General features: G+C 54.0%; 1 protein-coding gene across 2 annotated transcripts; it reads left to right on the forward strand.

The window, feature by feature from the left end:
• The first annotated feature begins 107 nt into the window (after nt 1-107).
• Nucleotides 108-19,192, forward strand: Cpne9 (copine family member IX). Of its 2 annotated transcripts, none has more exons than XM_005413020.1 (21): nt 108-306; nt 719-759; nt 836-882; nt 948-1,051; nt 1,305-1,341; nt 1,445-1,447; nt 1,553-1,629; nt 5,595-5,658; nt 5,753-5,856; nt 5,969-6,073; nt 7,702-7,743; nt 8,007-8,082; nt 8,157-8,210; nt 8,692-8,753; nt 10,205-10,251; nt 11,083-11,264; nt 11,429-11,556; nt 15,623-15,725; nt 16,223-16,280; nt 16,699-16,772; nt 18,813-19,192. In XM_005413020.1, exons 1-21 carry the CDS (start codon nt 239-241, stop codon nt 19,002-19,004), a joined length of 1,668 nt encoding a protein of 555 aa, XP_005413077.1. In that variant the 5' UTR covers nt 108-238; the 3' UTR covers nt 19,005-19,192. The 2 variants fall into 2 exon arrangements, with proteins under 2 accessions (XP_005413077.1, XP_013364534.1); XM_013509080.1 differs by having other exon boundaries at nt 253-306; nt 629-759.

Genomic DNA, 19,192 nt, shown 5'->3' on the forward strand with positions numbered 1-19,192 from the left:
GTCTGCTGAGATTCCCCGCCAGCTCCGGCTGCTCCAATGGGGCGGGAGCCGCCCGCGGGGCCGGGCGGGGCTGCGCTGCCATCTGGAGCTCGGTGCAGGCAGGCGGGCGGCGCGGCAAGGCGAACGGCAGGAGCGCGCGCAGGCGGAGGAGCGCAGCCCTGCACATGGGCTGGCCTGACTGCCGCCGCCCCTAGCCAGCCCAGAGCTCGCAACCGCGGCGGGAGCCACTCCACCAGCCATGTCCCTCGGCGGAGCCTCGGAGCGCAGCGTCCCGGCCACCAAGATCGAGATCACCGTGTCCTGCCGGTAAGCGGGCCGCCGAGGGCAGGCTCCGGCGCCGCGGGCAGGGCTGCACCGGGAGGGGGTCGCAAAGGAGCTCGGCCGGGACTGGGGGCGCCTCGAGCAGCTCTGCCCCAGAAAAGGGCTCCGTGCACGGGCTCCGGGGACGCCACAGGGCCGGGGGTACTGGGCCCAGGACGGCAAAGTTCTGGGGCGAACCCTCCCCCGGCCCGAAGGCGGAGTGGGCAGGTACGCGCCCTTGCTCTCTGAGGGGCCCGGGAAGGGGGTGGCGCTGTCCGGGGTGCTGACGGCGCATGCCCGCTCTGGCTCCGGCGCGGGGTCCGTCCAGGAGGTGCGATCCCTAGCCCCGCGCCTCCATCCGGGTCAAGGCGGCGGGCTCAGCACCGTCCTCCCGCGTCCATCCCTCGCTCCTCTCCAGGAACCTGCTGGACCTGGACACCTTCTCCAAGTCCGACCCCAGTAAGCGACTGCGGGGTCGGAAGGGCCCGGGGTGCGGCGGGTGGGGCGGGCCTCACTGAGCGCCCCCCACCCGCAGTGGTGGTGCTGTACACGCAGAGCCGCGCCAGCCAGGAGTGGCGGGAGGTGAGTGCCGCCCCCCCAGAAGCTCGCGAACCCCGGCCCCGCGCTGATCTGCGTCCCCCCGCCAGTTCGGACGGACCGAGGTGATCGACAACACGCTCAACCCGGACTTCCTGCGCAAATTCGTCCTCGACTATTTCTTTGAGGAGAAGCAAAACCTGCGCTTCGATGTGTGAGGCCCCGCCCCAGCCCGCCCCGGTCCCGCCCCGGATCCCCTGATCTGGCTCCGTCCTCCACCTGGGCCCCGCCTCTGCCCCTCCCCCGACCACAGGATTCCACCCCCACGGCTCCGACCGCCCTAAGGAGGTCCTCATGCAGTTTCGTCCACGCGGACCCTCCCTCCACCTGCAGTGTGACCCCAGGGTCCAGCCAGGCCCTTCCCAGCTTCTCCCCGCCCACCCCACGCCGGCCCACTCTCCTCTTAGGTACAACGTCGACTCCAGAACCAACATCTCCAAGCCGGTAAGCGAACGCGTGCGTTCACATGGCCCAGCCTCCTCTAGACCTACCCTCCCGGCCTCTCACGCCTGCTTCTCTTCCTCCCCGCCACCCGCTGGACGCGCAGAAGGTGAGGAGTGGGTGCTGGGCCCGCGGACTTCTGCTCCCATCAGCTCCACCCGCGGATCCGATAGAGCAGTGCCGCCCGGCTTCGCTAACCCCGTGTCCCGCACAGGATTTCCTGGGACACGCGTTCCTGGCGCTGGGAGAGGTGATCGGAGGCCAGGGCAGCCGCGTGGAGCGAGCCCTCACGTGAGCCGATGGGACGGGTCGGGCAGGCAGTGCCTCCGAATTCCTCCCCAGGGTGCTGTGACCCTGGTCATGGCTGGGGTGGCCCTGTCCCTGGCTCCTGTCACTCCCGTGAGAAAGTTCATGTCTAGAGCACTGCTCACACCAGCCTCAGGCCTGATGTTTCTCTCTCTCCACTTTGTCTCTAAGTCTCATTCAACCTTTAAAGCCCCCTTCCAAGCTCCTCTCCCCTGGGCAGCTTCCCTGCCTAAATCGAAAGCCTTGTTGGCCCCATCTGTACACCAGACCCTGTTCTAGGCACCGAGGTTTCGCCTGCTCCAGCGGTCCTACTGGGCACCCACTCTGTTAGCCAGTGTTGGGTGAGGGTCAGAGTCACCATGGTAAACTGTGCCAGGGTCGCTGACCTCGGGGGAGCTGGGGCTCTAGTGCAAGTGTGCAACTGCAAAACAGACTTAATAGTGAGGAAATCACATAGACAGAAAAGGCAGCAGAGCAGCCAGGAGGGAGAAAGGAAACGTGGGTGGGTGGGAGGTGGGGCAGCCTGAAGGAGGTGAGGAGGTGCAGATGTGGGGAACAGTAGCCCCCACAGAGGAAACCGCCCTATGGAAGTTGGATCTGGGGAGGGCAGGAGCAGGGAAGTCAGGAAAGCTAAAGTTAGGGCCTGGTCGGCACCACAGGAATCTCATGACAGGGCTACCATGCTGTCCCAGGTGAGAATAAACTCGGGCCCAGGGATGGAGCCATGGGGAGCCAATTAGCAGGCAACTGTAGTCACAGGACTGAGGAGAGAAGTGGTCAGATTGTGGACATATTTATTCAATACTGAGTGGGGGTTTCCAGTGGGCTACGGGAAATGAGAGTTCCCATAAGACTTGTTCATCCCTTTACCTGCCTTTCTTCTTAAGAAACCAATGTTGTCAAGACTTTTTATTTTCTACTGAGGGCATATAACTGAGTAAGTACAGGAGTCTGATGTTTGCCATGGGAGTCTTGCAGCACTAAGGATATTTTTCAGGGGCTGGGGCTTTAGCTCAACAGCACAGCACCTGCCTGGCAAGCACAAGTCATGAGTTTGGTTCCCAGTACAGGGGAAAAATAACCAAAAAAACAAATAAAGATATTTTTCATATCGGCCATAATAGTAATTTCTGTAAAAAAAAAAAAAAAAAAAAGACTTAAATAGAATTGTGCTTTAGGAACAGACCCCACTCTTACAAAAATGACCATGTTGTAAAAAAAATTGTGCCCTTTTTTTAAAACAAGGGAGTTGGGGGTACAGCTTAGTAGGCCTGCATACTGAGGGTGCACGCAGCCCTGAGTTTCACCCCAGCACTTCGGGGACAAGCAGCAAGGCCTCCAAATGCTGCTGCAAGTCAAATAAATGGAAGACTGGGAATTGGCCACGGATTTAGCAAGACAGAGATCATCAGGGACACAGACAAGCATGGTTTGGAAGGAAAGTAGAGGCTGGAGAGGTTTGGAAGAGAATGAAAGAGGGAACTAGGAGCCAAGGGATCTTTCAAAGAATTTGAATGCGAAGGAAAAAAAGGAGAAATGACTGGAGCAGGAAATGAGGTCAACAATAGCTTGTTGTTCTTGTCGCTTTGTGGTACTGGGGATTGAACCTAGAGCCTTTGTTCTGAGCCACATCCCCCCAACTCTTTGTTTATTTTGAGACAGGACCTCACTAAGTTACTGAGTTGCCCGGGCTGGACTCAAACTTGCGATCTTCCTGCCTCAGCCTCCCAGAGTGGCCTCCCTCCAGGTCAGGGCCTGGTCATGGCTGGGGTGGCCCTGTCCCTGGCTCCTGTCCGCAGGAGTCCGCGGGCCCAGACCACTCCTCACCTTCCGACCAGGCCCTAACTTTAGCTTTCCTGACTTCCCTGCTCCTGCCCTCCCCAGATCCAACTTCCATAGGGCGGTTTCCTCTGTGGAGGAAAGGGAGTGGCCTCCCTCCCTCCCAGGGAGCCTCTCAGAGCCTCCCTGAGATCACAGGCATGCACCCCTCCCCAACCCGTACTGGGGCTGGGACCCAGGGCTTAGCACATGGGGAGCAAGCTCTCTACCACTGAACCACACTGAAGCCCCACATTTGTAATTTTTTAACATGAGAAAAATTGCACCATGTGTATATTGATGAGCAAGTGACCCACTAGAAGCTGATATTGTGCAAGAGGGAGGGGTCCTGGAGTCAAGTCCTGGTATGGGCAAGGCGGGGTAGATGGTGTAGTGCTTGGCATAGAGGTGCCACACAGGAACATCTCCTTCCCAGCTGCAGGAAGGCGCAGCTGCGTGACCACAGACGCCAGGGTGGGTGGCAACGGGGGGACTTTCTCTTCTGGGTGCTTACATTTGTCAGTGAGTAGAAATGAGGTCGTGGCTGAAAGTGAAGCTGGGGGAGGAGCTCGGAGCTCAGCTCGGAGGGAAGCCAGGACCAACTGCAGCAGGAAGCTGAAGCTAGGCTGGGGATGCAGTGTGGCTATCCCTCTGGAGGCTCGTGGTTACACACGAGAGCCGTCCGTGTGGCTGTGTGCCACGCAGACAGCATTCAGTGCGTGGGTGCAGCAAAGGTGAGGCAGACATCGATCTCCCAGGCCGATCTCCCAGGCTGTGGTCCTGAAATAAGTGTGCTTGCAGAGAGGGAGGGAGCAGAAAGGAGGCAGCCTGCAGAGAAGGAACAGTCCTCACCCCTGCAGGCAGCTCGATGGGCCAGGTGGGAGGGGACACAGAGAGTCAGGCAGCAAGCAGCAAGGCTTCTCGGTCTGCTGTGCAGGTGGACAGTCCTGCCTCATCCACTCCTGCTGAGATTACAGGCATGAGCCACCACACCTAGAAATGCTGCCACTTTAAAGGTAGAAAAAAATCATACAGCAAGTTAGAGCCAGGTATGCACTTTAATCTCATGGGTGGAATGTCATTGGGCTCCGAAGGGATAAGGTACCTTTTTTGTGACAGGGTCTCTCTGTATAGCCCAAGTTGTCCTCAGACTTGTGGCAATCTTCCTGCTTCAGCCTCCCAAGTGCTGGGACTATAGGCGTTCACACCACATCTGGCTGCCTTGTCTTTTTTCATCTCATTTTTCACTGTCTTCAGAAAGCTCAGCAACTTTGACCTAACAAGCCAGCCTTTTACCATAGGTCCGGGTGGAAACGCCTCTCCAGCACTCGGAACTGCTGCCTCCTGTGAGCCTCAGTGTCCCACTTCCTCCTTGGAACTCCCAGTGGGTGGGGCCCCACAGAACTGGCAAGCACCACCTCCCCAGGGACCACCTGGCATCACAGTGCCATGTGGCGGGCACTAGGATGGACACTGAAGAACATAACATACCCCGGCTTACATGCTTATGAGTTGCTTTTCTAAGGGACATAGTGGTAAACATCTGTAATCCCAACTTCTCTGTAGGCTAAAGCAGGAGGATTGAAAGTTTGAGGCCACATTGGGCAAGTGAGACCCTGCCTCAAAATAAAGTAAAATACTAAAAGCGTGGGTGGAAAAAATTTAAAAGGGATGGAGATATAGCTCGGTGGTAGAGTACCCCTGGTTCAACTCCCACTACTACAGCAACAACAAAAAAATAACAAAGGAAGGAAGAAATTGCCTGTCCGTCCATGAACTCATTCAAACAACTTCACGGTGGCTGTGAGAAAAGTGGGAAAGAAGCAGAAAGGGCAAGTAATACACAGCTAGAACTTGGAACGTCCAGCCTGAGCCACCGAGTGTAATCCCAGCTCTCTCATGCTCTGGTGATGAGAAGGCCTCCCTAGGCCACTTGTCCCCTCCTGCCGGATACAGAACCCTCCCAAGTCACAGCTAAGTGTCCAGCAGCAGGCTGCCTGCAGGCACACAGGGCTGCACCCCCAGGGGCTGTCAGGGAGTGGTGGATTGGAGCCCTGGCCACCCAGCCGCAGCCTGGTGCTCCAGTCCTGTCTCCGACCCTGCTCTCGCTCAGTGGCTTTCTCTGCCTCCAGTGGTGTACCAGGCAAGAAGTGTGGGAGCATCCTGCTGACAGCAGAGGAGCTCAGCAATTGCCGGGTCAGTAGGGCTTCGTGCTAGACGCAGGAGCCCCCTTCTCCGCCGCACGCCCTGTAGCAGACTGAGAGTAAGGTCCACCCTTCCCCCTCCCCAGGACATTGCCACCATGCAGCTGTGTGCGAACAAGCTGGATAAGAAGGACTTCTTTGGCAAGTCGGACCCCTTCCTCGTGTTCTACAGGAGCAATGAGGACGGCACGTGAGCCACCGCCTGCTCAGCCCCCAGCTCAGCAGGGGGCGTGAGCAGCACACTCGGGGAAGCTGAGGGCCAGTGACCCCAGGGCGGGTTCCAGGCCTCTCGCTCCCTCCAGGTTCACTATCTGCCACAAGACCGAGGTTGTGAAGAACACCCTGAACCCCGTGTGGCAGCCCTTCAGCATCCCCGTGAGGGCACTGTGCAACGGAGACTACGACAGGTCTGCTTTGGCACAGGCCAGGGAGGAGGGCAACCAGGACTCGGGGCAACCAGGACTGAGGCTTCTGGGCCTCAGTGTGATGGACTGGGCGGACGAGTGGGCAGATGAGGACATGGGTGTGTAGGTGCATGGAGAGGCGTCCAGAGCACGGGTACGCTGGGAAATGGCTGCCTGTGGACAGACGCGGGCGAGAACTGGTGATCGGCACAGCTCAAGATGCACAGCTGGAGAGAGATGGAGGGATAACTGGACGAAGGGCGGAGCAGATGGCTGAATAAATGGACAGATGAGCTGATGAATGAGTGTGTGAGTCGGCAGATGACTGGAGAAGGATATGGGTAGATGAATACAAAAGCAAGTGGGTAGAAAAGACAGTGGATGGTAAAAGACAGTGGCAGGTTGATGGATGGGTGGATGGTAAAAGGAAGGATGAATGGATGAGATGGTGGATGAGTGTAAGGTACATGGATAGGCTGACCGAGAGAATCAATGAATGGGTAGTATGAAAGTCAGTGGATAGGTAGGAGGTGGAGGGATGGCTATGCAAATGAATGGGTGACCAGGTGTTACGTCTGTTGGTGTCTGGTTGGGGAGATGAATAGATAGACCTACAGGGCACTGGTATCAGTGAGTCTGTGAGTGGCTACATGTATAGTTGGATAAAGAAATTGATTAGGGGGCTGGGGATTTAGCTCAGTGGCAAAAAGCGCCTGCCTGGCAAGCGCAAGGTCATGAGTTCGGTTCCCGGTACCAGAGAAAAACCAAAAAAAAAAAAAAAAATTAAAAAAAAAAAGAAATTGATTAATAGGTAATTGAGTTGGCAAATATATGGGTAAATGGGTGGCTAGATGGATAGATGATTAGATGGACTGATATACTGACAGAGACATGTAGGCATGCTAGTGAAGAACGGGTCTTTGGAACCTAGATGTTGGAGTTTAATTATCATCTCAGCTGGGCATGGTGGTATATGCCTGTAATCCCAGCACTCAGGAGGATCGCCGAGAGTTCAAGGCTAGGATGGGTTACATAGTAAGTTCAAGCCCAGCTCCTGAACCACATAGCAAGACCCTGACTCAGAAAAAAAAAAAAAGTATCAGCTCAGTCACTTACTAGGGATGGGATCATAACCAGGTTACTTTTTTTTTCTGAATCTCAATTTCCATATCCAAAAGCATGAATCATAGTATTTATTTTATGCAGAGTGGTTGTAAATTAAATTGACAGTCTAGCCAGATGTGATAGCACATGCCTATAATCTTAGCACTCTGGGAGGCTGAGGCAGGAGGATCACAAGTTTGAGCCAACCTGAGCAACTTAGCAAAACCTTGTCTCAAAAGAAAAAATACAAAGCACTTGAGATGAGATGGAGCTCAGCATAAAGGCCTTGGATTCAATCCACCGTGGTAAATCGGAGGAGGAAAGGAATGAGTATCTGTGAAAGCACTAAGAACAATGGCTAGGATACAGCAAGGCTCAGTGAAATGGTGAATGGAAGGATGGGAGGGAGGTTGAACAGGTGGATGAAAAGACAGATGGGCAAGGGAGAAAGTTACTTACCTGGCTGAAGGGGTAGCGGGTCTCTAGGACTCCTCAGGTGCCTCAGCCCGTGTCTCCCCTCCTTTCAGAACTGTGAAGATTGACGTGTATGACTGGGACCGAGACGGAAGGTAAAACTGCCTCGCAGCACTCTTTTTCCTGAGCTTGACCCAGCGTGCTCTGTGACACGTGGCCATTCCCTAGGAAGCCACGCAGCCTGGGCGCCAGCGAGGTGCGATCCACGCCAGGGTCTTGGGGATCTTTCTTTGGCACCTGTCACCTCGCCTTTTCCCTTTCTGGTCCCAACCCTGCTGCCTCGAGCCCAGCTAGGCACGCAAGCGGGGAGGGGAGGCCGGGATGCCGGCCTGGCGCTAACCACCCCGCCTCGCTGCAGCCACGACTTCATTGGCGAGTTCACCACCAGCTACCGGGAGCTGAGCAGGGCCCAGAGCCAGTTCACCGTGTACGAGGTGAGCGCGCCCACCCCGGCCCGCTGGGCCCGAAGCCCGCCGGCTTCCGCACGCTGTCGTTTGCCTCCGCTTAGGTGCTGAACCCCCGGAAGAAATGCAAGAAGAAGAAATACGTCAACTCGGGAACCGTGAGCGCTCCCCGGGCGCCCGTCCCCCCGCCTCGTCCAGACGGTGACCCCAGCGCACAGACAGGCCGCGGGCGCCTGTCACCGAGTCATAGCAATGTTGGCCACAAGGGGGAGTCACTGCAGGGTTTTGTTTTGTTTTGTTTTTACCTTTACATTTGGCAGAATGAAAGAAGCAACCAAAAAATTTGGGTTGCATTTCCAAATTTAATACACCTATTGAAATACTGCCTTTAGAAAGTGAATAGGTAACCCGGTGTGGTGGCGCACACCTGTAATCCCAGCACTCGGGATGATTGCTGTGAGTTTGAGGCCAGGCTGGACTACAAAGTAAGTTCAAGGCCAGCCTGAACTGCATAGCGAGACCCTGTCTCAAAAAGACCAAAAAAGAAAGAACAGGTCATGCACTCACCACCTAACAACTCTCCTTAGCTTTTCTGTGTCCCCCTTCCCAAGTGGCAGGGCCACCTCTTCTGTCCCGCAGGTGACGCTGCTGTCCTTCTCAGTGGACTCTGAATTCACTTTTGTCGATTACATCAAGGGAGGGTGAGTGGCATGCCAGGCTCCGGGGTGAAAGCCCAGGGATGGGTTTTCTTTTCTTTTTCTTTTTTTGTTTTTTTTGTTTTGTTTTATTTTTTTGAGACAGGGTCGGTATTTTTGTGTTAGGGATTGAACATAGGGTCTTGCACATACTAGTCAAGTGCGGTACCACCAAGCTACATCCCTAGTCCCTTTTTAAATTTGTTTCTTTGTTCGTTTGTTTTTGAGACAGGGTCTCACTGTATAGGGCAGGCTGGCCTTGAACTCACTACATAGCCTAGGCTGGCCTCAAACTGAAGACACTCTTCCTGCCTCAGCCTCCCTCCTGAGTGCTGAGGTTACAGGCATGCGCCACCATGCCCAGCGGTTTTCTTATTTATGAGTGAGATCATGGTGATGAACTGTGAGGTACTAGGCAAACTGTAAAGTGTTCTGTAGAGGGCACACAGCTGCCTTTTTAGTTCTGTTTATTGCACTGCCTTGCATTCAGCTTCTGGTCCCCCAAGAGGGCAGCTGCTGGAGCAGAGGCTCCAGAAGGTCCTCAGGAACCTGGATGGAGTGGAGAACAGTTGTGGCTGGGGTGGGTGTAGCTCAGGCGCATAGCGGGCTTAGCTTGTGCAGAGTCCTGGGGCCCTTGTCCAGCACACACAGCTCTGGATGGACAGGAAGAGGCCAGGAGAGAGGGAGAACTGAGCTGATTACTAACAGAGGGGACTTGTAGTTTGTTCGTTGTAGGCAGGCAGATCTGGGAAATGAACTTTGCTTCGCTGAAACACTTTTCACCTGTGTAAAATGGAGGCATTAATCACTGCTTTGGGGCTATAGCAGGGGTTAAGTTCAGTTTCCTCTAACACACTGTCACAGAGTAGGCATTTAATTCTGGTACCCAAAATTCAGTCCATGGATCAGCAGCATTTGGGGTTTGTTGACTGCACCCAGACTGTCTGGACTGGACTCTGCATTTTAACATGAGCCCCAGGTGTTCTATATACACAGTAATGTGTGAGAAACACTGGTGGGGCCATGCAGTGGTGCAGGACTGTCACCTCAGCTACCTGAGAGGCTGAGGCAGGAGGATCACAAGTTCTAGCCCAGCCTGGGCAACTTAGCAAGACTCTGTCTCAGATTTTTTTTTTTTTTTTTTTTTTTAAATTTAAGGCCAGGCATGTCCCTCCCGGCACTTGGGAGAATGAGGCAGGAGGATGGCTATGAGTTTGAGGCCAACCTGGGCTACTTAGTGAGTTCAAGGCCAGTCTGAACTGCACAATGAGAACCTGTCTCAAAAACAATAAACATAAAATTTAAAAAGGGACTAGGGATGTAGCTTGGTGGTAGAGCACTTAACTAGTATGTGCAAGACCCTACGTTCAATCCCTAACACACAAATACAGAGAGAGCGTGAAAGAGAGAGAACAGTTATTTGCCCCTCGCTGCTCATCCCATCTGCTTCTCCACAGGACACAGCTGAACTTCACAGTGGCGATTGACTTCACAGCTTCCAATGGTGAGGCCTGTGGGGGAGGACAAGCAGCGGGGGGATTCTGAGGGAGTCTCCCAGGACTGGCCTGGACTCCTGCCTAGGATACGTGTTTCCCTAGCCGAGGAGCCTGGAGCATGCCTCAGATGTCAGTTGGGCAGGCATGCAGGAGGGAAGTGATGGCATGCAGCTGGTCAGAAAGGTGCAGGAAAACAAATGGATAGATGGTTTCCTCTAACTGTGTCCTCACCGGCAGGTAAACGGAAGGATGGAAGGGAAGAGGATGAACAGACAGAAGGGAAGGGAAATCAATGAACAGACAGCAAATTGATGGTTGTTGAGTGAGGACAGTAGGTTGTCCAGGATGAGGGACACATAGACGGCGATGGGTGGTCAGATAGGGAAGTAACAGGCCCTAGGAAAGGGAGCAGCCAGTGTGCGGGTGAACGGGTCCCAGTTCGAGTGGACACGTGCAGCAATGGGATGAGCAGGGTTGGCTAGCTGCCTCAGGATGACATGGCTCCGAGGACGGATGGGATGGAAAGGAATGGCAAGTGGGTAAGCAGATGCCTGGGGCTGTGTGGATGGCTGGGTGCCAGCTGAGCCGTGGGGAGCAATAGTTAAGTAAACTAAGTGAAGTGGCCTGATTACCAGGTGCCAGGGTAGATGAGTACATGGGTTGCACAGATGGGCAGAGAGAGGGTAGGAGGGTGGGGACAGGTAAAAGGGCACAGGTGGGGCCTTGGGGACCCTGAGGGAGCACCCTGGCAGAGTGTGGGCAGGGCAGAAGGGACCCCACTGCCACAGTGAATGAGAGGGGAGCAGGTGCAGGACTCAGGAGCCCTGCTCTGCCCGCAGGAAACCCCCTGCAGCCCACGTCCCTGCACTACATGAGCCCCTACCAGCTCAGCGCCTATGCCCTGGCCCTCAAGGCAGTAGGAGAGATCATCCAGGACTACGACAGTGACAAGCTCTTCCCAGCCTATGGCTTCGGGGCCAAGCTGCCCCCTGAGGGCCGGATCTCCCACCAGTTCCCCCTGGTACAGTGTGGGCTGGGAGCCTACGCGGGAGGGCAGGGCCCCAGGGGCCATGAGGCTGGCGAGGGTGCAGTGCAGTGTGGGAGGGGAACATGTGTGACCCTGGGGGCAAGGAAGGACTAAGACTCCGGGCTCAGCATGGCTCAGCAGCGTGTCTTCCTCCCCAGAACAACAACGATGAGGACCCCAACTGTGCTGGTATTGAGGGGGTGCTGGAGAGCTACTTCCAGAGCCTGCGCACTGTGCAGCTCTATGGCCCCACCTACTTCGCTCCAGTCATCAATCAGGTGGCCAGGTAAGAGGAGGGCTCAGAGACTTTGGGGACCCCAGCAGGGGACTAACTGACTCCCGGGCACCGTGCTGGCCCGCCTCTGGGACAGAGAAGTTACGCAGCTGTTCACCATGGGGTGATCTATTCCAAGCTGCTCCGTTGGGGCGACAGCCTGGCCTGGAGCTTGCATGAGACAGAAAAGAACCCATCTTCCAGGGGTGAAGGTGCCAGAGAGCCCTGGCGGCTCCGAACACCTCTGTAAAAGGCTGCTGTCAGGTTAGATAACAGTCATCAGAGAGCCCGGCCAGAGGGTTAGCCCAGTGTCAGCCTGGAGTAAGAGCTTGATAAATGGAAGATTAAAAACTATCCAGACTTTCAAAAATGTGCAAAGCACAGAAAATACAGGTCATATATCAAATAATTTTAAAAACAAAGAGGGTTTTAAAAGTATATTAATTACAGAACTAAAACTAAGCATATATCAGTAAACATAAATGGGATTAGCAGTGATTGAGCTTAAAAGACCCTTGTCTTCAGAAATTTAAGAAATAAATCTGGTCTTTCTTTCTTTCTTTCTTTTGAGACAGGGTTTTGCTATGCAGTTCAGGCTGACCTTGAACTCACTTTGTAGCCCAGGCTGGCCTTGAATTCGCGGTGATCCTCCTGCCTCAGTCTACTGGGTGCTGGGATTATAGGCGTGTGCCATCACACCTGCTTGTTTGTTTTTTGATTCATAATGAGACTAATAGTTATTCTGATTATGAAAATAATATAATATTGCTATAGACTGTTTCAAGAATAGAAAAATGAGGAGCTGGGGATTTAGCTCAGTGGCACAGCACCTGCCTGACAAGCGCAAGGTCATGAGTTTGATTCCTGGTACCAGAAGAAAAACAAAACAAAACAAACAAACAAGAATAGAAAAATGAAATAAGAAATCACAGCTGGGCACAGTGGCACATTCCTGTAATCCTGGCTACTTGGGAGACTGAGGCAGGAAGACTCCAAACTGGAATCCAGGCTGAACAACCCGGCAAGATCATATTTCCAAATTAAGGGCAGGGTGCACACTGGTGATGTAGCTCAACAGTGGAATACTTGGCTAGCATGCACAGGTTATAGGTTCAATCGCCAGCACTGCAAAAATAAGAAAAAAAAGGAATCACCCTGAGTACTACCTATGGAATATGGATACATATAGCATTCTTGACAGTCTTTTCTGTGGTGTGTGTGTGTGTGTGTGTTCTGAATAAGGTCAGCTAAGTTTTCTTTCTTTTTTTTTTTTTTTTGTTTTTTTTTCTCCGGTACTGGGAACCGAACTCACGACCTTGCACTTGCCAGGCAGGCGCTTTGCCGCTGAGCTAAATCCCCAGTCCCTAAGGTCAGCTAAGTTTTCAAGTTGCTCAGTCTAGGATTCAACTAGGATTCTCCTGCCTCAGCCTCCCAGAGTGCTGGGACCACAGGAGCAACCATGAGCCACCATGCCTGGCTAGTATTTATACTTCTATAATTGTAGTCAAATTACACATAATATTTCAGTACTATTTTTTCCCACCAATATTGGAGTCTATTTTTTATCTTCATTAACCAGACTTCTTACATATCATCTCGGGCAGCAGCTGCCCAGTTCATTTATCCATTCACCAGGCAAACAGTCTATAAAGGGGCAGCAGGCATAGGCATGGGCATGGGCATGGGCTCCGCGGCCCAACTCGTGCCACAGCAGGGCTGCTGCTTACTCTGCCGGGTGGCTTTGGTCGGGACTCTGAACCCTGCTCTGCCTGTTTCCTCCTTCGTAAGATGAGAACAATGATCATCACTGCATCCCAGGGCTGTTGTGGGACTGAATGACACAGCGCTCACCCCCAGGTTCTGGCGGGATTGGCTGCTGCTGTTCCTGCTATCACCTCCATTGCCATTCAGAGAACAGCTGCCTTTCCACCCTCTCTGTGGGGCCCCGGGGACTTGCGGATGAATCAGCCTGGTCCTGCCCTTCGGAGCTCCTGCCTTGGTGCAACAGACAGGCCTATAAATAAATCATTCCCTTCCGTAGCCAGAGCTTCCCAGGTTTCTCCAGCAAGTTGCCTGACCTCCCCTGGGGGTCCCGGGAGCACAGCTGAAAGCCACCAGGCTGATGAAGTCTTTGAAGTGTCCATATTTCTTCTTAAAACGTTACACAAATTTTACATTCTCCTCCCACCGCATCTGTGCTTGCACTGTGAATGCTCTTGGTCAGCCGGCTGTAGCCACCTTTTGGTGCAGGAGGAGGAAAGCAGCCTCGAGTTCCCCTCAGCACCCTGTGGGGTGGGACAATAGGAAAGGACAGGGAGGGCACTGCTAGTGGGGCCAGGAGGAAGCAGAGCCAGCGGCCCGGCGGGAGAAGTGGCAGGTGAAAGGCACAGAGGCAGAGAGGGGATCAGGACACCATGTGGTCTGTGGGTCGATGTGGCACCCACCCAACATGCAGGCCTGAAATGGAAGCAGAGGCCGAGAGCTAGGTGTGAGGCTCAGTTGGTCAAGCAGGAGTTGGACTCCAGCCTACACCTGCTACTGGGGGATGCTACTTAAAGCCTCTGAACTTCAGTTTTCTCTTTTGGACGGGTAAGGGATTGAGCCAGGGTCTCACTTTATAATTCAGGCTATTCTTTTTTTTTTTTTGGTACCAGGAATCGAACTCAGGACCTTACACTTTCTAGGCAGGCACTTGTGCCGCTGAACTATACCCCTGGCTATTCAGGCTGTTCTTTTTTTTTTTTTTTTTTTTTCCAGGCTGTTCTTGAACTCACTTTGTAGCCCAAGCTGGCCTCAAGCTCACAGTGATCCTCCTGCCTCAGCTTCTCAAGTGTTGGGATTACAGGCGTGTGCCACCATGCCCAGCTCAGTTTTTTCATTTTAAATATTGGGAGTTGGGCCCAGTGGTTGCAGTCCTATAATCCCAGCACTCTGGGAGGCTAAGGCAAAAGAATCACAAGTTTGAGCCCAGACTAGGCAACTTATCAAATCCTCTCAAGGAATTAAAAAGGGAGGAATGTGGCTTACCATTTTGAAGGCCCTGCGTTCGATCCCCAGTATTAAAAATAGGGTGGCAGTGAGGATTAAATCAGACACATTTGTCAGGACTGCAGCTCTGATACAGTGATCACAAATGATGCCCCATTGTTTCCTGTCCTACCCCACACAATCACCTTGCAGAGATGGCATCAGGAATGCAAGGAACTATAGGGAGCCTGCAGCTACCTCCCATATCCCCGTCCCTGCAGGGTGTCCCCTGCCACAGCACTCAAGTCCCTTCTGTGGGCCCCACTGTGCCAACTCTACCTTCCTCTGCCAGACTCCTGTGACCCCTAGGATACACTCACCAGCCCCCTGGACCACTGTTCCCTTTCCTGTTCCATCACACACACACACACACACACACACACACACACACACGCACGCACACACACACACACACACACACACATTACCTACTCCTTTTCCAAGCCTCAGATTAGCTGTTAAACCCTCAAAGCCCAGTGGATGGTGTCAGAGAGGAAAGAGTCAAAGGGGAAAGTGGGGAGCGGGAGCTTTCCACTTGCTTCTGCCCTTGTGTAAACATCAGGATCTTTCAAGTTGTCCCTGTGTCCCTAACATGGACCACTCTGCTGCTGAGCATCCCGTCTCTAGACTGGGTGGGCTTCGGCCTCCCGCCACCGAGGGCTGTTCAACACCAAGCCAGAGTGAATCCCCTCGTGTAGCCTTTCCTCCTCCTTAGACATCACTCCTGACAGAGGCTTCGCTCACCTTCAGGACCAGCTCAGGACTCTGCCATGCAGGACGCTCATGGTGGTGGTTTTGTGGCTTTTTGTGCAGTTTTGGAAATCTCCCATGAAAGGCCTGGCAAGATTTGCTTTTTCCTCCCTACGTGTCTCCAGGGCCTCCTTGAAGAAGAGCTCAGTAAACAATGGGGAGTGGCAGGCAGGGTGGGCAGTGGGGCTGGGGACCGAGTTGGTCTTGTCCCACTCCCAGCCAACTATGGGCGCTAGGGGCTGGTATGGTTACTCGGCCTCTTGGGCTCATGGCTGGATTCTGATCTTGGCCTCTTATGCAGGGCTGCAGCCAAGATCTCTGATGGCTCCCAGTACTATGTTCTCCTCATCATCACAGACGGAGTCATCTCTGACATGACACAGACCAAAGAAGCAATCGTCAGCGTGAGTCCGGGGAGGAGGCTTGCCAGGAAGGGGTCACTTCCAGCTCCAAGGACAGGCTTTGTCCTTCTCAAAACCTGCAAAGCAAGCCCACCAGCTTCCTGGACACTGGCTGAGGACATAGGACTTCCACAGAGAGGCAGGGGGCCCTCTTACTCCAGCAGAAGCAGCAGCCTGTAGTGCTGGCCTTTGCACTGTGCCTAAGTGCCAGGCTGCACAGGATGGTGCAGAGATGGCCAGGTGGCACTGTGCCTGGGGATGCCTGTCTCTTCCAGTGGGCAGGGTCATGAACCCCCTCTGTCCTGTGGGAAACTCAAAGGATTCTAGATAATAAGTAAACCTGCCCACTGCTCTAGGGAGATAGTAGATTCAGGGCTGCCTGACACACATGTCCTTCACAAAGAAAAGTCTGGAGCAAAGCATCCCAGAGCCTCAGCCCCAGATATGTGTGCAGTGGCCTCCCTGCACGGCCGCTCGCCCCATGGCCCTCTCTCCCTCAGGCCTCCTCCCTGCCCATGTCCATCATCATCGTCGGAGTGGGGCCTGCCATGTTCGAGGGTGAGTCAGACAGGCTGGGGAGCCCAGGAGGGGGCTGAGGGCATGGCCTGGGGAGCAGGCTGGGTCTGGGCACACAGGCCTGCCTCCAGGAAGATGGGGTGGATGCCTCGGGACCATACACAGTGCCCTCTTCCTAACCAAGGTGGGGATAGTAACCCTTTCCTCCACTCCTTGGGGATGGAGGGTGTGGAAAGGCAGAGGAATAATAATATGCCAGGCATGGTGACACATGCCTATAATCCCAGGGCTCTGAAGGCTGAGGCAGGAAGATTGCTGTGAGTTCAAGCCCAGCCTAGACTACCTAGCAAGACCCTGTCCCCTGCCCCTCGATAACTTGTAACAAGGTCTCGCACGTGTAGGCCTTCCCTGCAGCCCTAAAGCACTGTCATGACTCTAAAAGGGAGGCTCTTCTCCACAGCAATGGAAGAGCTGGATGGCGATGACGTGCGCGTGTCCTCCCGGGGGCGCTTTGCAGAGCGGGATATTGTTCAGGTAGCCCTGACCCCAAACCCCTGGCTGGGGGTGGGGAGCCTCCCCTTCCCCTCCTCACTCCAGGAACCCCGTGCAGTGGACCTGCAGCTGGTTGGAGAGGGGGTCCTCTAGAGCGACCTGAAGTGGAGAAATGCACCAATCGCAAGGATGGGGCTGGTGGGAGTGCAGGGCCCAGGGATCGCAGGGGTTGCCGCCTTCCGTGGCTGGGAGCTCAGTCGTGGGTTGGATGTCTAGATACCACTGTGGCTGAAGGAGGCAGCTGTCGGCACAGGCACAGCAGCTGCACTGGAGAAGGACTGAGTAGCAGGGTCACATAGCAGGGGTCAGCCTGGGAGAGATAGTTTTATTCTTTCTTTCATTCATCTATCCATTCATTCATTTACTTACTGTCTTTGAGACAGCTAAGGTAGTTGCTCAGGCTGGCCTTGAGTTTGCAATCTTCCTGTGTCAGCCTCCAGAGGTACCTGGGATTACAGGTGTGGGCCAGCACACCAGGCTAAGATGGGGTTTCACTCTAAAGCTCTGGAAGGATTTTGCAAAAGGAGTGAGATAGTCGCCTCTGTGTGTGTGTGTGTGTGTGTGTGTGTGTGTGTGTGTGTGTGGTATTGAGGGCTGAACCCAGGCTCTCCACATTCAGCTGCATGCCCAGCCCTTTTTATTTTTTCTTTTGAGATAGGGTCTGCCTCTGTTGCCTAGGCTGGGCTCAAACTTGCAGTCCTTCTGGGCAATTTAGCAACCTGAGAACCTGTCTCAAAAAAAAAAAAAAAAGATTGGGACTGGGACTGTAGCTCAAAGTGAAGGACCTGAATCAAACCTCTAGTACTCCACCACATGATGGAATGTGCCTGACTATATTCCCAGCACTCAGGAGGCAGAAGGATCACTTAAGTTTAGGAGTTTTAAGACCAGCCTGGGCAACATGGTGAGGCCTCATCTAAAAACAAAAAAGTAAAAGTAAAGTTTATTTTATTTATTTTCTTGTTGATTTTTTGAGACAGGGTCTTACTACCAAGTTCAGGTTGGCCTTGAACTGACTATGTAGCCTAGGATGGCCTCCAACTTGCTGCAATCCTGCCTCAGCCTCCTGAGTGCTGGAATTGCAAGCGTGCACCACCACACTGGGCAAAAATAAAACATTTTTTTAAAATAAAACTTTATAAAGGTTAAGGATGGAGAGAAATATTTGGGACTCATCGGGAATAGCTTTCTTCTTCCTTTTCACTTCTGCCTCCCTTTGTCCACCTTTCTCCCCTGTGCCACTCCCTCTGGTTCTAACCCCACTTCCCGCTGGCCTCTCCTCTAGGGGTGTTTTTCCTCATTGTGGGGTCCCTTCTTTCTGCTTTCTGCCTGTCCTCTCCTCTGGCTCCAACCCCTTCCCTGCCCCCTCTCCTCCCTCACAGGAGACAGACTTTAAAGTCAGGAGAGTATGAAATCACCCAGAAAGACAGCGAGAGAGTAGGGGCTGGTTTTAGAAAGCAGGGGCTGGCTTCGGGGAGGCAGGGGACAAGGGGGAGGAGCTTCTGGAAAGGCAACAGCAAGATCAGAAGCATGTGCATGTGTGTGATGTTGAGACAGATGCAGGTCCCAGAGTATCATGTTCACATGTAACGGGACACAGAAGAGGACGGCAAGATGGGGACTGGCTGGACTGCTTGGAGCTGCCAAGGACATTAGCAAGGACAGTTTCGGCGGACTGTGGGAAGGGGCTAGAGAGGGCTGAGGGTGAGCAGCTGGAAAAAAGTGGGTGAAGACAAATGTAAAAAACTGTCAAAGCCAGGCATGGTGGTGCAGGCCCGTAATCCCAGCACTCGGGAGGCTGAGGCAGGAGGATCGTGCAAGTTCGAGGCCAGCCTGGACTACAAAGTGAGCTCAAGGCCAGCCCGAACTGCATAGTGAGACCTTGTCTCAACAAGACAAAAAAAAAGTCCAAGATGAGGAGAGAGCATGATATTTAGGAGTGATGGTGAGGATCGCAGGTGAGGCCTCCTGCCAGCCTCTTCCCTGGGCCATGGCCCACACCTTCCTGTCTGCCGGTCCTAGTTTGTCCCGTTCCGAGACTACGTGGACCGCTCAGGGAACCAGGTTCTGAGCATGGCCCGACTGGCTAAGGATGTGCTGGCTGAGATCCCAGAGCAGCTGCTGTCCTACATGCGCACCAGGGACATTCAGCCCCGGCCCCCGCCCCAGCCCCCAGCCAACCCCAGCCCTGCCCCAGCTCCAGAGCTGTCCTGAGAAGCCCACTCTCCCATGTCTAGCATCTGCCCACCTGCTCCCTCCTGCTGAAAGCCAGAGGCCCCTGGAGCCCTGGACCTCACTGGCATCCATGCTGGCAGATGTGCCCTCTGTCCCTCCCTGCAGCAGGGCCTGGCACTAGCAGTGCCTCCTTGCCCTTATCAATAATAAAGCTGGTCTTTGCTCTA

The sequence above is a fragment of the Chinchilla lanigera genome, unplaced genomic scaffold (genome assembly GCF_000276665.1).
Source record: "Chinchilla lanigera isolate Chin_1 unplaced genomic scaffold, ChiLan1.0 scaffold00160, whole genome shotgun sequence".
Taxonomy (NCBI): domain Eukaryota; kingdom Metazoa; phylum Chordata; class Mammalia; order Rodentia; family Chinchillidae; genus Chinchilla; species Chinchilla lanigera.

What these genes read in the sequence shown, in the direction of transcription:
- Cpne9 (XM_005413020.1), top strand. Translation starts at nt 239, where the DNA reads ATGTCCCTCGGCGGAGCCTCGGAGCGCAGCGTCCCGGCCACCAAGATC. An exon ending in CCAGCCAGGAGTGGCGGGAG is followed by an intron (nt 883 to 947) that starts GTGAGTGCCGCC and finishes TCCCCCCGCCAG; the next exon opens with TTCGGACGGACCGAGGTGAT. An exon ending in GGGGCCTGCCATGTTCGAGG is followed by an intron (nt 16,281 to 16,698) that starts GTGAGTCAGACA and finishes TCTTCTCCACAG; the next exon opens with CAATGGAAGAGCTGGATGGC.